General features: G+C 37.4%; 1 protein-coding gene across 3 annotated transcripts in view; it reads right to left on the bottom strand.

Moving 5' to 3' along the window:
• Nucleotides 1-20,129, bottom strand: part of IL6ST (interleukin 6 cytokine family signal transducer) — a 61,792-nt gene that overhangs the window by 14,023 nt on the left and 27,640 nt on the right. For all 3 annotated transcript variants that reach the window (XM_070357495.1, XM_070357493.1, XM_070357494.1), the window contains 10 exons: nucleotides 19,342-19,462; nucleotides 16,598-16,764; nucleotides 15,891-16,045; nucleotides 12,461-12,620; nucleotides 4,872-4,954; nucleotides 4,011-4,221; nucleotides 3,264-3,446; nucleotides 764-865; nucleotides 431-577; nucleotides 9-149 (listed from right to left, as the gene is read on the bottom strand). In XM_070357495.1, coding sequence (XP_070213596.1) covers nucleotides 9-149; nucleotides 431-577; nucleotides 764-865; nucleotides 3,264-3,446; nucleotides 4,011-4,221; nucleotides 4,872-4,954; nucleotides 12,461-12,620; nucleotides 15,891-16,045; nucleotides 16,598-16,764; nucleotides 19,342-19,462 — 1,470 coding nt within the window. The remainder of the gene's footprint in view (nucleotides 1-8; nucleotides 150-430; nucleotides 578-763; nucleotides 866-3,263; nucleotides 3,447-4,010; nucleotides 4,222-4,871; nucleotides 4,955-12,460; nucleotides 12,621-15,890; nucleotides 16,046-16,597; nucleotides 16,765-19,341; nucleotides 19,463-20,129) is intronic.

A 20,129-nucleotide genomic window follows, 5' to 3' on the forward strand; every position in this document is an offset into this window, starting at 1 on the left:
TTCCTTACCAAACTTTGGTGTAGTAAAAGTGAATTCTGGACCATCCTTTCCACCTTCATCTGTGTAGGCTGCCATTCGTACCATGTACAGAGTGTCACTAGTCAAAGAGGACAGTGTGTATTCTGTGTGGGAAGAATCCACATTCACAGCTGGAAGAAAGCAGTAAGTGCACTTTAACCAACTACTCTTGCATGGTTTGGCCTATATTTGACATTGGGAGAGTACGAAAAAGGAATCAAACCATATTTCACTAGAAAACAATGTACTTTTAGTAGGATCATGAAGGCAACCATAAAGAATATTTTCACGTATCTCTTTTCTGAGCATAAAATGCTACATTAAGATGTAAAAAACACAAGACGACTTAAATTAGTATTTAAAAGCCTAAGAAAAAACACCTGATTCTTAATAACTGATATAGCTTTATTACCGATTTCATTTCCAATGACGGTTCTATAAAATATAGTATAATTTCTGATAAATCCATTCTGAACATCAATAGGAAGGTGGTCCCACTCTAAGACAGCTTCATTTTTCCCCACTTTTTTTGTCCGAACAGTAGGTCCTCTGGAAGGTGCTGAAACAGAATAAGGTATTTACTAACTGAAAAGCATAAGAATTTAGTAAACCATTAGAACTTGGTAAAATTTCATTATCATGGAATTATTTGAACATAATGAGACATACCCTTATTTAAAAAGCAAAAATGTCTTTGTCAGTACAAAATGCAATGGTTTTTCAAAGAAAGTAGGGCCGGACTTACCAGCTTGTTTAAGGTATGCCTTTATATGCTCGGGGCTTCCTGGTCCATCATCATATACTGGAGTAACTGTTATCAAGTAACATTTGCTCTCTACTAGGTTTCCTAAAGTAAGAATAGTAGATTAAGTAGATTAAGATTTTCTTCCTTATAATGAAAAAAAAAATAACTCTATTGCTTAGTTTTACATTATAGTTTCATGACCACTGAATTTTCTTTTATTTATTCATTTATGTTTTTAAAATTGAAGTACAGTTGATATACAATGTTAATTTCAGGTATACTAAATAATAATTTGACATCTGCTTACATTATGAAATGATTACCACTGAACTTTCTTTTAAAACTACAACATTTTTAAGTAAACATTGCCTTTTGTGTACTAGATTCAAGTTTAACAGAGTAAATATTTATGAAAATAAAAGGTTATTTTTATTCACTTACTGGCAATAAATATTTATACTGTCAATAAAAGTAACAAATGACTGCATTTATATTCAGGATTTATCAAATGGGTCTTTCTTATAGTTTGACAATTGTTGTACATTTTACCTAATTGAGAACTGCCTATGAGCAAGATGTCACTAATCAGAGCTAGGGAAAGCACAAATGGCTGTGGTTGGACCGGTGACTGGGAAAAAAGAGAATTAAGTATTATTTCCCACAACAACAGAATTTTAAAAGAAAAAATTATCTTAAATACTTCCTTTCTTTATAATCTTTCCAAATTTACAAAGTAATCTGTCTTTAGCACACAACAACAAAAAAATGTATTTTTGTTTATAAACTGCAGTTTACACCTTCAACAGGAACTTACATTTCCTTAACTGTTTATTCATGAAGTTATATATGCTTCTTTGTCTTCATAAACAGAGTCATTTTCTTAATGATTCAATATTATCAGGAAGATAATTTTTATATTCTGCTTATACAGTGATGTTTTACCAGGCCTACTGAGCTCTGTGGGAATACATGCACAAACTGAAGGTCTCCAGAGCCTTTGCTCTATTGTCCAGCTACTGTCCAGCTAGGGCTTCCCAGGTGGCACCAGTGGTAAAGAATCTGCCTGCCAGTGCAGGAGATGCAAGAGATGGGGGTTCAGTCCCAGGGTGGGGAAGAGCTGGAGGAGGAAATGGCAACCCACCCTGGAGAATTCCATGGATAGAGGAGCCTGGTGTGCTACAGTTCAGGAGGTCGCAGAGTCCGACATGACTGAGCATGTATGCCATCCATGGTCCAGTTATTAGCAATCTATTTCCTCTCTAGCTCTACTTTGCTTTTACTTGGACAAGACTGATAAACTAGACAAGTGGGATTAGTAAAATTATACGTTAAATAATGGGTTGCTGCTGCTGCTGCTAAGTCGCTTCAGTCGTGTCCGACTCTGTGCGACCCCACAGATGGAAGCCCACCAGGCTCCCCCGTCCCTGGGATTCTCCAGGCAAGAACACTGGAGTGGGTTGCCATTTCCTTCTCCAATGCGTGAAAGTGAAAAGTGAAAGGGAAGTCGCTCAGTTGTGTCCGGCTCTTAGCGACCCCATGGACTGCAGCCTACCAGGCTCTGCCGTTTCATGGGATTTTCCAGGCAAGAGTACTGGAGTGGGGTGCCATTGCCTTCTTCAAAATAATGGGTTAATGAGGGCCAAACAGCCTATGTTATGAATAAAGCTGTTTATGGCTATATATAAACAGTATATTTTTAACACCTTTCCTGTGACTAAATGCAAATGGTAGCTAAATTCTAATGGTTATCCTCTTTACACACATACAAACTGAGTGCTTTGTTTTCTTTTTAGAGTTGTTCTATCACTTTAAAGCTACTTGAAAAGTAGTAACTTGCAATGAGAGCAATCCATACTGGAGCGCTTACTTTCTGTCCTTCATCAGTACTTCCAGTTTAAAAGACAAGAAAATCTAAGTTCTGATTCTGCTTCCCTTGTTCAACAGCTATAAAGAGTTAACAAGCCATCCAGATGCTCAGGGAAATTTTTCTCATTAAAGGATGAAGTTAAATCAGGTATAGAGAACATACTAGTTAGGAGCAGAGATTGGATTACCTTGTGTTTTTCTTACTTTACAGTTTTGTGAGAATTCCTTTGATGATCAAAACAACAGGAGAGTATTGCAAGAAGATAGTATTAACCCCACTTAGCATTGGAGAAGGAAATGGCAACCCACTCCAGTATTCTTGCCTGGAGAATCCCAGGGATGGGGAGCCTGGTGGGCTTACGTCTATGGGGTCGCACAGAGTCGGACACGACTGAAGAGACTTAGCAGCAGTAGCAGTCCATAGACAGACCCTGCAGTTTAGTGAGGTTAATAAGTGTGACTTGCTGAGAGTCTCAAATCTAGTAAACAAGAGTTAACTAGTAAGTAACAATGATAAACTGGAAGTCTTTTCAGTGGACCACAAAGCCTACAAAGCAGAAAAGAATAAGTACAAGAAAAATCTTTCTAAAGAACTAGAGAAGACATCGACTTAAGTGTTTCTAGCAAGATATACCTCTTAAATAGGTGCGATGTACAGTACCATCTTCTTGTTGCCAGTCTGGGATACAGGGCGATTTATCAGATAACACACACCACTCAAGTATGTATCTGTTTACAGATTCGTTTGGAGCAGTCCATTCTACCCAAAGCACGTTATCTTTGGGAAATGCTTTAAGATCAGTTATGGGGTGAGTAGCTTTAAAAAAAACAAAGTATGAATACTGATATGATAAAATGAACATTTAAAACTCTGAAGTTCCAACATTTTACATTCATTTTTATAACCATGTGATCTATCTTGCTATCACGTTTTCGTAGCACATAAGATTAAACTGTATTTACATGAATAAAAGCACTAATTTATAAAGTCAATTTATTTTCAAACGTTAATTCCTTTCCCAAAATTCTGCAAGTATTTTGTGTATATAAGTTGCATTTTCTTCTTCTTTGAAAGCTCCAGATAAAGTTACAGAAAAACAATATATTTAAGTTAAATGTATATAATAGGTTCCTCAAACCTAAAAAATATATTTTTTTAAAAAGACAATCATAAAATGCTTAAACGAACTAAGTAGCTTAGTGCAAAGTTTAAGTGAACCACAAAATGATGGAACAGTTTGGCTGCTGATTGATTTCTAAAAATTTAACCACCGTAGATACTGAGAACATAGTCTTAGGATACTGATGTTTTTACAGGAGTCCTGTCCATACCTAACTACCCTTTACCATTCGTAAGTGAGGCTCCATCTTAGGGACAAACCTTGAAAATCCCAGGCAGGGATAGTTAAAACAGACGCGTCTGATTTGCCAACAAGATTTCTTGCTGTCAGAGTTGCTACGTAGCGATCATTTGTGAGGTTTACTGTCAGTTTTGTGTCTTTAACTGTGTAATTTTGTGAATGTGATTTCCACTTTGTGAGAGTCACTTCATAATCCAAAATTTTTCCATTAGCTTCAAAAGGAGGCAATGTCTGTAATAAAACAATTTACTTTTAAAACGTATTTCATAAATCTTGAATAAAGGTAATGTTTTTCTTCATGTTCACAATTCTATTATGTCAAATCTCTGAATATTTAATTGCAAGGGGCTGGCAACCTTACTTTGAACTCACTACTAAAGGGAAACTACTTCACATCGAATGAAGAGTAAAAGCATGGCTTCAGCGAAGAGGGAAAGTAGCACCATTCTGTTAGCTATTAGTTCTTGATACAATTCTTCACTGATGGTATGCTGGCCTAAACTATTTTAAGTCTGAATATTTTTCTTTCTACCTTATTTTAGCATGATCCACTCATGACCATTTATGGAGTGCACAACAACTTTATTTCCTATTACCAGCATACATTCTGACTACCCCAAATGTTAATTATTTTTTATGAGGCACTGAGGAAAGTTCGATAAAACACAGGCCCCTTATAGAACTTTCACAGAATGATGCTGAAATATCTATGAGGTATCACTGGCAGTTTATGAACCTTTTTTTTTTAGTATACATAAAGCTTTGCATTTTTATTAAAGTTATCAAATACTATTTGATACCAAAAATTAAGCCCCATCCATGATACCATATAAAATATATTTATATGAGATAAAAGGATACAGTCAATATTTTTTTCTTACCTTCCATTTGAGTTGTATAGATCTAGTGCCGTGAGCATGAGACGGCTCTATCTTATACCAGAAATTTGGTGCCTTGGATGGTCCTAAAGAAATGATATAAAATTTTTAAAATAAAAGTTTCTATTATAACAAGATAAGCTAAAATCCTAGAAATTATTCTCTTACTTTATTTTTAATATTCTTGCCCTTCAATGATATGGTGTCTTTATTTCTTTCTTTACACCAGCGTTTTCCCACCTCAGCATATGTCTTGGACTTCACACCTTTAATCAGGGTGATAGCTTGACAATTTAGATTATATTGCAATTCTTTAGTAATCTTAAAACTGTGAAGGTACAAATACATCCTAAGCAATAACCAAAGATGCATCACTTTCTTATTGCTAAAAGTCCAACTGAAATATATTTAAATACATGTGTACGATCCCTAAATGAATATATTTAAGGATATAAGACAAAATAAATGGAGTAAGCATAGTATTAAGTATATTACCTTATAGTGGGAGTCAATGTAATGGAATATAATATAAATAAATTCACAGAATTGTTGTAATAATCACCAACCATGTGAAAAAGCACTTTACAAAACATCAAATCTGATTGCTAATTAGGTTTTAAAAATTCAAAAATTTTATAATCGCAAAATATGGCATTAAATAGAATAAAAAACAATCTGAGTAAAATATAAGCAGTGTTGTGCTGACCATGAAGAAGTTAACTACAGTTGGACAAAACAAAGAGGAAAGGCACACCAGGAAGGCTGGGGGAAAAGCTGCTGGTACAGGGGCTTTGAACAGATACATACATGAGTACAGTGCAGTATCCCAGAAGAATAAAGAACACAAAGCTATACAGGAAATTTTAGAGGCTAGAAATGGTCAAAAAACTGTGATGTTTTTTAATATCAGATGTTAAAAAAAAACTCTTGCTTCTTTCACTAATTTGAAGAAATGCATAATCCAACTGTTCATAGCTTTTTGGACACCAGGAAATCTCTTTTGATTTGACAAAGGTTATGTCCCATCTCTTCAGAAAATGCACACAAGTAGGAACCCCAATATTTTGTCTACATCTTAAAGTAGTTTAGGAACTCCCCCAAACTGATCAACGTACTTTTAAACTCTTCAAGAATACCAGTTTCAAAATACCTAGCCAAGACAAAGGTATCTGACTCCCAAACCAGCAAAAGTAGATTACTTTCTTTCTTGGCATTTTTCAGAATAAGAGAAAATTTGTGGTGGAGAATGGTACTTTAATTTTCTGCCTTTGACATTCTCAATTCACGTAACTTTCATGAAACCTTTGGCAGAGCTCTGTGGAAGTGAAGGGATTTAGGAGATAGGGAAGGTTTCAAAGTCATAGCCGCTGCCACTGACACCTCAAGAGGGTGACCTTGACAAGAAAATGTTTAGAAAAAAATCTGTATTCCATAGGATTATTTCAATTAAAGGCTAACTGCTTTATAATATTGTGTTGGTTTCTGCCATGTATCAATCTGTATAAATCAGCTGTAAGTACACACGTCCTTTCCCTCTGGTACCTTGCTCCCACCTCCCACCCCATCCCACTCCTCTGGATTGTCACAGAGCACTGGTTTAAACTCCCTAAGTCATTCAGCCAATCCCCACTGGTGATCTGTTTTCTACATGGTAGCATATATATTTCCATGCTACTCTCTCCATTCGTCCAGCCCTCTCCTTCTCCCTGGTGGCCACAAGTCTGTTCTCTTATGTCTGCATCTCCATTGCTGCCCTGCAGATAGATTCATCAGTACCATCTTTCTAGACTCCATATGTATGTGTTAATATACAACATTTTTCTCTTTCTGACTTATTTCATTCTGTATAATAGGCTCTAGGTTCATTCACCTCATTAGAACGGACTCAAATGTGTTCCTTTTTATGGCCGAGTAATATTCCATTGCATACATGTACCACAGCTTCTTTATCCATTCATCGATGGACATCTAGGTTGCTTCCATGTCCTTGCTACTGTAAATCATGCTGCAATGACACTGGGGTACATGTGTCTTTTTCAGTAATAGTCTTCTCAGGGTATATGCCAGTAATGGGATTGTTGGGTCATACGGTAGTTTTATTCCTAGTTTTTAAAGGAATCCCCATATTGTCCTCCATAGTGGGCTGTATCAATTTGCATTCCCATCAACAGTGCAAGAGGGTTCCCTTTTCTCCACACCCTCTCCAGCATTTACTGTTTGTAGATTTTTTTGATGATGGCGATTCTGACTGGTATGAGGTGACTTCTCATTGTAATTTTAAATTTTGACTTGCATTCCTCTAATAATGAGTGATGTTAAGCATCTTTGCATGTATTTATCAGCCATCTGTACGTCTTTGGTGAAATGTCTGCTTAGGTCTTCTGCCCACTTTCTGATTGGGTTGTTTTCCTGGTATTGAGTTGCATGAGCTGCTTGGTTATTTTTGAGATTAATCCTTTGTCAGTTGTTTCATTTGCTATTATTTTCCCCCATTCTGAGGGCTGCCTTTTCGCCGTGTTTTTAGTTTCTTTTGCTGTACAAAAACTTTTAATTAGGTCCCACTTGTTTTTATTTCCATTATTTAAGGAAGTAGGTCATAGAGGATCTTGCTGTGATTTATGTTAAAAGAGTGTTTTGCCTATGTTTTCCTCTAAGAGTTTCATAGTTTCTGGTCTTACATTTAGGTCTTTAATTCATTCTGAGTTTATTTTTCTGTATGGTGTTAGGAAGTGTTCCAATTTCATTCTTTTTCAGGTAGTTGTCTAGTTTTCCCAGCACCACTTATTGAAGAGACTATCTTTTCTCCATTGTACATCTTTGCCTCCTTTGTCAAAGATAAGGTGCCCATAGGTGCGTGTGTTTATCTCTAGGCTTTTTATCTTCTTTCATCAGTCTGTATTTCTGTTTTTGTGCCAGTACCATACCGTCATGACAACTGTGTTTGAGTCTCCTTTTCCCAGCCTTTAGGGTTGTATTCCTTCTTCCTTTTGGTTTCTGCCCTTTGTGGGTGAGGTTGTTCCAGTGGTATGCTTTATGTTGGGAAGGACTTGTGCCTGCCTTCTGAGGGGAGGAGGTGAATTTTTTTTCCTCTGATGGGCAGGGCTGTGTAAGGTGGTATTCTCGGGTATCTGTGGGAAGCTGGTCTGCTGATGACTGGGTTTGTTTTTGTTTTGCTTGTTCTTTGGGTGAAGAATCCTGTACTGGGTGCTGCTGGGTCCTGGATACAGGTGGAAGTCTTCATGGGAATTCTCACGGATTAATACTTCGTGGGGTCAGGAGTTCTTTGGCAGTCTAGGGTCCTGGATGCAACCCTCTCACTCCAAAGGCTCAGGGCCTGATATCTGGCCAGGGAATCAAGACTCCATAAGCCATTTATTATGGCATTAAAGAGGACTGAAACAAACACAGGGCTTCCCAGGTGGCTCAGATGGTAAAGAATTTGCCTTCAATGTAGGAGACCCAGGTTCTATCCCTGGGTCGGGAAGATCCCCTGGAGAAGAGCATGGCAACCCACTCCAGTATTCTTTCCTGGAGAATCCTATGAACACAAGAGTCTGGCAGGCTACAGTTTCATGGGGTCACACGGAGTCGGACATGACTGAGTGACTTTCACTTTCACAACACACACACAAAACAGAAAACAAAACAAGAAACAAAAAATGAATCCCAAACAGTAAATACAAAATCAGACAAATGTCAAAGACAAAGGTGCGTGCACACACGCACACGCAGAACAGTCTAAAGAAAAGAAAATATAAGAGAGTGACCTGGTGGTGAACAAAGGAAAGCAAAAATGGTATCGACCAATTAAAAACAAAACACAAATCAGAAAACAAGACGAAGCAGACTGCCAACTGGGGAATAAAGCAAAAAAAGAAAACCAAAACAGACTAATGAACAGGGTGAAAGAAAAGGAAGGCAAAAGATAGAAAAGCAAAGTTAAATAGAAGTATGTTTTTAAAAAGGTTTATATATATTAAAGAATATACCAGGAAAAGAACAATAAGAAAAATAAACAAGCAAAACAATTTTTAAAAGAAAAAAACCCATAAAACTGCAAAAAGACAACACAGACGTAGAAGTATATAAAGGAAATATAAAGTGTGATTAAAAAAAAAGTTCTCCAAAGCTTAGAGTTAATAAAATGGACCACCACAGCAATAGGGGAAAAAAAAAATCCAGAACCAACTACAGAATGAATCAGAATAATAATAAATGTTTTTCTCTGATCTCAACTGTCAGCATCCTTTCCCTCACTATGAATCACCTCTGCCTCCCTAGGATGCCCTCCAATATCCGGCTGGTCTCTGGACCTGCTGTGGGGACAGCTCAGACTCTATAATCTGGCCCTATTCCTGAATGTTCTTGCCTCCAATGTCCACAGCTGCCAGAGTGAGGCATTTTCTTTTGTGGGAGTTCTCATTCTCCTTTTATATATTCCGTACACACAGAGTCTGCCTACTTGACTGTGTAGGTTTAATCTGCAGCTTGTACAGCTGGTGGAAAGGTGAAAGGTTTTCAATCCTCTTCCTTAGCCACACTGCCCCCACAGTTCAACTGTGGTTTTATCCCCTCCTCTGAATATGAGTCGTCCACAGGAGTCTGCTCCTGAGGCTGCCTTGGAGGACTTGGGTCTGCCTCAGTGAGGACCGGGTGTAGAGGTGCTTCGATTATGGGGACCCTGGCAGTGCCAGGAACGTAGGGGAGCTGGTAGTCACAGGTACAGGAGATATAGTGCTCTTAGGGTTTTTCTAGCCTCTGGCCACTCTGCCCCAGAGAGGATAAAGCATGGAGGTGGTGAGGCTACTTGGATTATGGGGACCTTGGCAGCACAGGGGAGCCTGTGGCCATGGACACAGGAGGTATGTTACGGTTTTTTCAAGCCTCTGGCAGCTCTGCCCCAGTAGGGATCAAGTGTGCAGGTAGCACAGTTGCTTGGATTGTGAGGACCCTTGAAAGGTTGTTGCTGAGCCATGAAAGACGCAAGGATTCTTGGCCTCCAGAGGAGAGGAATTCAATCCAGGGCCAGTAACGAGGCTTGATCACTCAGAGCTTTTGTATAATAAAGTTTTATTAAAGTATAAAAGAGAAGACTTCTGACATAGACATCAGAAGGGGGCAGAAACAGTGCTCCCTTGCTGGTCTTTAGCAGGAAGTTCTATATATATACCTACTAGCAGGCTACTAATTAGAGAAAGGAAATGTCTCAAAACTTCAGAGAATGGCACCAGACCCCTCACCCACAACATTCATTCTGAGATAACACTGGCACAAGGTGAGTCATCCTGGGCCTTAAAATGATTGACACGAGTCTTGAAGAAACGCAGGTTTCCAAACAAATACATAGTCTCATTAACATAGATTAGGAGAACAATTGTATGAGTAAAACATACCGGTTTGTTGAGCCATTATCGGGTGTGTGTGTGTGTGTGTGTGTGCGCGCGCATGCGTGCTTAGTCGCTCAGTCATTTCCGACTCTTGCAACCCATTGACTAGCCTGCCAGGCTCCTTTGTCCATGGGCTTCTCCAGGCAATACTGGACTGCGTTGCCATTTCCTTCTCCAGGTGATCTTCCCAACCCAGGAATCGAACCCAAGTCTCCTGCATTGCAGGTAGATTCTCTACCAACTAAGCTGTGAGGGAAGCCATATATATATATATATATATATATATATATATATATATATATATATATATATATATATATATATATATATATGTATATATGTGTATATATATATACATACACAAAATGTATAATTTTGTATAGAGAAGGGAAAAAAATCCTGTCACTTGTAGTTTGTTTCCTCCTGCCACTTGAGAGGAAAAATGTCTGACTCGTGCAGCCTATTTCCTCCGTCTGGAGACCCCCAGCCTTCCTGCGTGTTACCCTCTCACCCTGGAGGCACAAAGTGCGCAGAGATGCCAGGTGCCTCAGGTGCAGGAGCTGTGGCACTATTACGAGTTTTTTTCTAACCTCTCACGGCCTGTAGCCTCAAAGGGCCTCCCTGGCTGGTCCTTTCCTTGTTTCTTGGCAAAGAAGGCACTCAGAGGTCCCCCCAGGGTGGTGATGAAGTGTGAAAGTGTTAGTCGCTCAATCATGTCTGACTCTGCAATCCATGGACAGTAGCCCACTGTGTTCCTCTATCCATGGAATTCTCCAGGCAAGCATACTGGAGGGGCTTGTCATTCCCTTCTTCAGGCAATCTTCCCAACCCAGGAATTGAACCCGGGTCTCCAGCATACCAGGCAGATACTTTACTGTCTGAGCCACCAGGGAAGCTGGCTGGGGTGCTTCTCTGTTGCTTAGTGTGTCAGGCACTCAAAGGGCCACCCTCTCTGGGTTCTTTCTCTGTTGTTCAGCTGACATGTGGAGACAGAGACACTACAGTGATGGCTCCATCCCCTGCATGTGACTCAGCAGTGTCACCTTACCTCCATGACTACCTGACTTTCCTCCAAAGGCAATCCCCTCTGCAATCTCCTCCCTCACATCCCCAGGGGCCATCTGCAATCAACAGCAGACCTCTCCCTGGGATTGCTCCCCAATCCCTACATTTCAGCTCCCAGCCACCACGCATTCCAGAGGACTTGCACTCCTGTCTGGGATACATATGGATGTGGCAAGGATCGTCTGTGTGGTTCTCACTCCATTCAGACTGTCACAGATCAACTGCTGCACTCTCTAACAGCCTCAAATGCTTCCCTGCATCCCAAACAATGCCCCAAATGTGGTGATCTGACCCCTGCTTCAGTTCCCTCACCCTCCAAGTACAGGTCCAGCCTGCTTTACTCTCCTCTCTCTCACTTCCTTCTTTGGTCTTGCCAAGTTTTGTGTGGATCTATACATTCGTTTCCAGGGATCAGGGACTCCTGCCTGCTCTCAGCTGGTGTTCTAAAAGATCTTCTGAATCTGAAGATGTATTCCTGAAACATTTGTGGAGGTGTCCACTACTCCTCTGCCATCTTGTCTTCCCCCCTCCATAGGATTATTTCTTGATGGTTATAGATGAAATTAGTAACATCAGATGCTTTGGGGAAGGAATCTTACTTCATATTGTATATCCTTTTATGCCTTTTGGATTCTACCTATATGCCTTGTATTATCATGAAAAACAAAGGGAAAATGAAAATAAACCAACTGATTAAAATGCAATGATACTTTTTCAGGGGCTTATTAAGTACTGATAAAAAAATGAATAAAAACTACAGTACAGCTATCTTTTTGATAGTGAAGGTCTAATGCACATTTTGGTAGGTAATATGATTTTAAAGACTCAGGATATGATCCTCTAGTTAGAGATATTTCGAGACTACTCTCCTTTAATAAAATGTTCTGGATTTACCAACTATTAATGGTTTTCTCATTGTAGCTAAGATACCATTCCACAATTTCCTTTAATTATATTAAATAGATTTGTACTATCAATAATGTATATTAAATTTTATATCTTGAGGTCCTTTAAAAAGTATAAAATATCAGTTTGAATAAAATGATCACAAAAGATGTAATGAAGTCTATATTATTAAAAGTAGATAAAATTTATAGTCAAAATTCAAAAATTTTTTTCTTTATATATTTATTTACTTACTATCTTCATACGTGATACCACTTGCTTCTTCACTCCAGTCACTCCAATATCCTTTACCATCTTCCTTCATACAACGAATCCTAAACACATATTCTGTAAAAGGTTTAAGGTCCTGAACAGTGAATGAAGATCGGGTAGATGATGTATCTTCAGGAGGAACCTGAAAACAAAGCAAATTGACCAACAAAAAAATCCAGAGGTATTTATTACAGATCTTCTAAGTTGCCTAATATTTAGAAGCTAATATATGAAACAAGCCTAATAACTAATGAAAAAAGACTAATTTGACTCAAGCTCTGCAGAGAAATAAATTCAAGTGAAAAAAGCAGTCAAAATTAGTAAAACTTAATAGGTTTGGGAAATACGGAAACAAGTATTATTAATCTTCTCATCCTTTTTTTATTTCTTTCTTCTATGCTCCTATAACACTCATGGTCTTAACAGGAAAAAGAGAAATTCCAATTAAAATTTAATTCAAGGAGGGTTTAATAAAGGAAATATGAGCAGAGTGTAGGAAACCTTATTAGATAGTACAGGCAGTACTCTGGGGCTTAGTGGTGTTACCACCTTTAGAATCAAAGGGAAGAGGGGTGGTACCAGAACCTGGAAGAACAGGGTCACAAAGGGTTAACTTGAGAGAAATAGTGACTTTAGGTTGAGACAGGAAAGCTTTAGGGAGGAAGCAGCGCAAAAAATATGATCTCACTTCTCTCTCTCCTCCCTCTTGCCAAGACCCCTCCACAACCAACAAATAAAATCCATACAGGTCTGCATCCCAAGACAAACAGTAGGTGAAGAAAGGTAGAATATAAATCTAGATGGGCAAAAGGAAGATATTCAGCCCAATTATGAAAAACAAAAGCTATCTTTGTAGATAAACTTGATTTTCAGAAAAAAAGAGTAGACTAAACACAGATTTAGTGATTTCCCTGGTGGCTCAGGCAGTAAAGCATCTGCCTACAATACAGGAGACCGAGGTTCCATCCCTAGGTCAGGAGGATCCCCTGGAGAAGGAAATGGCAACCTACTTCAGTATTCTTGCCTGGAGAATTTCATGGACAGAGGATCCTGGCAGGCCCCAGTCCATGGGATCGCAAAGAGTAGGACACAACTGAGCAACTTCACTTCACTTCAAACATAAATAACAGGTTCCTTCTACCACTCTGAGATTTCAATATTGAATACAAAATGTGTCAGTCTTTTTTATACAAGTGAATTAAGATTCTATGATATTGAAAAAATTTTGAAGAACTTCTGGTATATATCTTCTCTGTACAATCCTCATGTACAACATGAAGCTAATCCACTTTAGTTTGTTGCTTTTTCTGATTGTATTCTGAGTCCATGTGAAATGGAGGACAGAAGCAGGAAGGTCACGGGCTCAATTCCCTTCGGAGCTCAATTCCCTTCGGAGCTCATTATTGCAACCAGAGAAACAAAGCAAAGGCATACTATTAATGATAAATGGAGTTACAACAGAGAGTAGTATGCAGATCTCAATGCTATGATGATAACCTTTTAAATTAAAAGCTCCTAGTATTTCTTCTGCTTATAACATCATCTGTTATAAGATGGGTGGTGGTGGTGGTATTCAGTCACTAAGTCGGATCCAACTCTTTGCAACCCCATGGGCTATAGTATACCAGGCTTCCCTGTCCTTCACTATCTCCCGAAGTTTGCTCAAATTCATGTCCACTAAGTCAATGATGCCATCCAATCATCTCATCCTCTGTTACCGCCTTCTCTTCCTGCTTTCAATCTTTCCTAGCATCAGGGTCTTTTCCAGTTGAGTTGGCTCTTCACATCAAGGTGGCCAAAATACTGGAGCTTCAGCTTCAGCATCAGTCCTTCCAATGAATATTCAGGGTTGATTTCCTTTAGGATTGACTGGTTTGATCTCCTTGCAGTTCAAGGGACTCTCAAGAGTCTTCTCCAGCACCACAGTTTGAAAGGATCAATACTTTGGTGCTCAGCCTTCTTTTATGGTCCAACTCTTACATCTGTATGTGACTAGTGGAAAAACTATAGCTTTGACTAGATGGACCTTTGTTAGCAAAATGATGTCTGCTTTTTAATATACTGTCTAGGTTTGTGATAGCTTTTCTTACAAAGAGCAAGTGTCTTCTAATTTCATGGCTGCAGTCACCATCCACAGTGATTTTGGAGCCTAAGAAAATAAAATCTGCTACTGTTTCCATTTTTTCCCTGTCTATTTGCCATGAAGTGACATGACCAGATGCCATGATCTTAGGTTTATGAATGCTGAGTTTTAAGCCAGCTTGTTCACTCTTCTTTTTCACCTTCATCAACAGGTTCTTAAGTTCCTCTATCTGCATATCTGAGGTGGTTGTTATTTCTCCCAGCAATCTTGATTTCAGTTGGTGACACATCCAGTCCAGCATTTCACATGATGTGAAAGAAAGTTAAAAGTGAAGTGTTAGTTGCCCAGTCGTGTCCAGCTTTGTGACCCCACGGACTGTAGCCTATCAGGCTCTTCTGTCTATGGAATTCTCCAGGCAAGAATAATGGAGTGGGTTGCCATTCCCTTCTCCAAGGGATCTTCCCAACCCAGGGACTGAACCTGAGTCTGCCATACTGCAAGCAGATTCTTTACCATCTGAGCCACCAGGGAAGCTCAAATGATGTACTCTGCATGTAAGTTAAATAAGCAGGGTGACAATATATAGTCTTGACGTAGTCCTTTCCCAATTTTGAACCAGTCCATTATTCCATGTCCAGTTCTAACTGCTGCTTCTTGACCTGCATATAGGCTTCTCAGGAGGCAGGTAAGGTATTCCCATTTCTTTTAAGAATTTTCCACAGTTTGTTGTAATTTTGGGTATACAGTCCTTTTATTTTTCAATCTTACAATCCCTCTATTTCATGGGTTGGCAAACTTTCTACAAAGGGCTAGACTGTAAATACTTTAGGCTGTGGGCCAGATGGTCTCTGTTGCAGTTATTCAACTCTTTCTATGTAGCACAAAAATCATCAGAAAGAATATGTAAACAAATGTTTGTGGCTGTGTTCCAATAAAACTTTATTTACAAAAACAGATGACAGGCTGAATTTGGCCTGCAGATGTAGTTTGTTAATGCCTGCTCTACCTTACCCATATAATCTCTTCATTCTTACTCCTCTACCTAATCTGCTTCCTCTTATCTGTGGCCCTTTCACCTCTCACTAGAAATGCTATTCCCTCTCATTCTGCATCACTTCCATACTTTACTTAAAATCTACTGTGCTGAGCAAAATTGTATTCTCTGTCTGGATGTCTTCCTATTGGTCCTTGCTTGAAATACAGCTCTAGAAGTGTCAAGCAAACTACTTCACATAACCAGAAATTTAAGACATTCAGAAAATGACTGAGACTTTTAGGTTAGTGGGTTAAAGAAAAGACTACTTGAATAAACAGTAACTTTCAATTTACCTGGTTCCAAGTTGAGGCATCTTTGGTCCTATATTGAATGTCATATTTCAGTGTTATAAAACTCTTAAAACGTGAATCAGTCCATGTCAATTTTAAAATACTAGACAGTTCCTTTGAACTGTTGACTGATAAAATATGTGGTGGATTGAGCTTCACTGAAAAATAAAAAAGATCCTAATGTTTACCATGGTTTACTTTTACAACTTCTTACAAAGTCCAATATGCTCTTTATATTTTATTTCATAATATGCTATGCATTTATTCTCACCAAATGAACAAATTTGTCTAAAAAAATGCTATACCATACTACTATAATGGAAGGAAAAGGTTCCTAAAGAAATTCTAGTTCTTTTCCTTGTCAATTTATTACATTTGTTAATATTTTCAGGTTCAGACATTAAGTTAAATAGTGATGACATATGGAATTTATAAAAAGTATAAAAATGAAGCATATACACTATGACTATAATGCTGTAAGATGTTTGATATCTGAATAGATATCAGAGATAATATTAAAAGTAAAAACAGCTGTCAGTGTGGTTGGATTATGGATATTTTTCTTTTCCCAAAGTATTTTTAATGTTGATAAAGTTAGTTTGTAGAAGTCACTAAGAAAATAAAAGCTTATTATTTATATATTGAACTCAAAACTAATTTATAAGACACTGTATATTCTAATAAATTCTCAAATTTAGGTTTATAAATACCTTTATCTATAGGATCAAAATTGATATGATCTGAGGTAACCTTCCCAAGGGCGTTCTCTGCTTCTACCCAGACTTCAATGTTGACAAAATACACAGGAGGATAATCAACAGTGCATGAGGTGGGGGTGTCACGTTTTGCTTTACAATCATCAAACTTCTCTGTTGCCCTAAATACAAAAATGGTAAAATCAGTCATTAAAAATGGATTTGAATAAATTAGAGTGAAAAAGGTTACTTGAAAAGAGTTTGATGAGACCCAGATTATCATAGCTTAGAATAAATAAGTTAATTTCAATACATTTAAAACAAACTATTGAACACTAGAAACAAAATCTGTTAAAAATTCACCTGTTTTTCTTTAAAACTGAGTTTGATCTATATCTTAAAACACAAGATTATTTTCAAAATTTTACTCCAAGAATATCATATTTAGAATCTTATGCTCTAACCCAATGACCCTTCTTCAAAACTTATTAGTGATATTAGTCCAGTTTTTTTCCTTTCCTTGAACAGAATCTTTACAGTATCAGCAATGTTTTTCTTTAAGCACAGTATGCTTTTTCAAAACACAATATGCTAGGAGGTGATAGAGCAGGGATAGAATTTCTATCCTTCCAGAAAATTCCCTCAGCCCCTTTCCAACCACTCAACCACTTTCTAATTTTCTATTACCATAGAAAGTTTCAAGTGATATGACTAAATTTACTCACATACGTTTAAATCATGCATCAATTAAGAATATATATGCATATGTATGCATATATATATTAAATCAAAACCAAACCAAAACAGGTAACCTTTGGAAGGAGTGGGGAAATAAGGAAAAGGAACAGGGTACGGAGACTTCTATAAACATACTTTGTCTTAGAAATCTGTGTGGATGAATTTATTACTTTATACAATGAAGAAAATTCTTAAAAACCACAAGCAAAATGAAACAGCTCGAAGAAAGGAGATATAGATGTTAAATAGATGAATTAACTAAAAACCTATAGTCTGGATTTTAAATTGGAAATACCAGTACGAGTTCATGATGTATTTTATCTTAAAAACATTTTTGGTTCTTTCCACTAAAAAAAGCCTAGAAACAACATCCCAGTAATTAATTGTATTCCACACTAAGTGGAACCATGACTACTTGGGAATTGGTTGATTCTAGGTCTGGAACAGAAAACATATTAAGATGAACCTGGAACACCTTGTCACTTCAGAAATCAGGAAGGTATCAAAGAACTCATGAAGTTGTGTTAAAAGGATAAGCCAATCTGAAAAGTTCCCACTAACCAAAGATGGGACAATTTAAGTATTAAGAAGAATGACTGTAATGGATTAAAACACATCAAATCAGGAATTCCCAATGGTCCAGTAGCTAAGACTCTGCGCTCCCAATGCAGGTGGTCAGGGTTCCACCCCTGATCTGGGAACTAAATCCCACATGCCGCAACTAAGAGTTCACATGTTGCAACTAAAGAACCTGAATGATGCAAAGAAGATCAAAGATCCTGCATGCTGCAATTAAGACCTGGCACAGCCAATAAATAACAAGACATCAAATGTTTAAATATGAATTCATAATGAGGAGAAAAATCCCTTACATCTACCTTTGGAATTTGGAAGATGCTGCTGCTGCTACTGCTAAGTCGCTTCAGTCATGTCCGACTCTGTGCGACCCCATAGACGGCAGCCCACCAGGCTCCCCCGGTCCCTGGGATTCTCCAGGCAAGAACACTGGAGTGGGGTGCCATTTCCTTCTCCAATGCGTGAAAGTGAAAAGTGAAAGGGAAGTCGCTCAGTCGTGTAGGGATTAATTAATCTAATTAATGATGTAAATGCTCAAGTGATTAAGGGTGGAAGTATATGGATGTCTAACTCACTCTGAAATTCATTAAAACAAGATGGGTTGGTAGATGGAGACAAGCACAGTAAAATGTTAACTGTAGAATCTAGGTAATGAGTATGTATAAATGTTCACTGTAAAATTCTTTCAACTTTTCTTTATATTTGAAGAAAAAAAACTAAAGGGAAATTCTGTAATACCTGAAACCATTGCTCAAATTTTGATATAAGAAAAACAAAAACAAACATTATATGGTAGTTCCTAATGAAAATATATATAACTACTATGAATTATTTTTTGGGGGAAAAACTGATTAAATGTCTAGATCTAATGGAAAGTTTTAGTAAATAAAGGGACAGAAGAATGTGTTAAATAATGTAAACCATTATTTTAACAACTGAACTGCAAAGAAAGAAGGTAGAACCTATGGTTAAGACAGACAAGATGTATGAATTGGCAATATATGGTGATTACTTAAATCTTGATTTGACAAGTATAAAAATATATACATACATTCATGAGACAACTGGGAAAATTTGAACACTAATTCAAAATGTAACAATATGAGAGTATTTTCAATTATATTTGGATCTTTTTTAAGTGTCCTTATCTTTTCCATAAAAGTACTAAAATATTTATGGATGAGATGATGTTTATTTCTTTAAAACAATCTAAGTGTGGGGTATATATAAAGTAAGACTGGTAATGGGCTGATAATTACTGAAGCTCGGTGATGAGCGTGAGGATTTCTTACACTATTCTTTCTACTTTCATATTTCAGGTGTTCTAAAATAAAAAGTAAAACATTTAAAACTTTGCATTTAATAATACTACCTCACAAGATAAAAATTCTACCACAAAGGCAAACTTAATAAATTCAATGTACAACAAATTTAAAATAACTTGCCACTCAGATTTTAAAGTGTAGTTTGTTTCCAGGTATGTTTCCCTTCCAGGATCCCACTGACACATCATTTTCTTTCCTTCATTCACAATGCAACTCAAATTTTTAGGTTTTTCAGGAGGCACTAAAAGGGAAAAATTAGCAATTTTCAAAAAGCTTCATATTCACAAAAAGCATGCAATTTATATACTCCTCTAGACATTTAAGATAACCTAAATCAGACAGAAAAAAACAAAACCAAGAAAAGACATAATGAAAAACTGGTGACTAAAAAACTAATTTCTTTTCTAAGTAAATTCAAACATTTTAGATAGTAACATACATTTTCTATCATACTTGTCATTAATAGGTATGTTTCAAGTTAACTTTCTACACAAAGTCAACTTTCATTTATAGCTGGAAAGCATTATCAACTGACTTCTCAAGTGTATTTTAGAAACTAATACTTAAATGTTAGTAAGAGGCACGTAAATAGAAGCAAAAATGACTCATTTATATCTCTCCCTTCCCAAACTCTGCTGGAGAGAAAGCAAATGCTAAAATTATAGTGTTAGACGATCCACAAATTTGGCAATCCATTCTTGGATCATAGTAAATTTATTTGTCTACTTCAACATAAAAGCATTCTCCAGTATTGATTCACTTTCTTCAGATAATTGCTTTACACTGTATTTTCTCCACAACTAAGGGATATTGAAAGTTACTATGAGCTCAGTCACAGATTTCAACTCAACATTTTTGGTGGGTATATCTTGCCAAAGTATTTTTCTGGAAAGCTGACAGATGCTTGA

This window comes from Bos mutus, chromosome 20 (assembly GCF_027580195.1).
Source record: "Bos mutus isolate GX-2022 chromosome 20, NWIPB_WYAK_1.1, whole genome shotgun sequence".
Classification (NCBI taxonomy): domain Eukaryota; kingdom Metazoa; phylum Chordata; class Mammalia; order Artiodactyla; family Bovidae; genus Bos; species Bos mutus.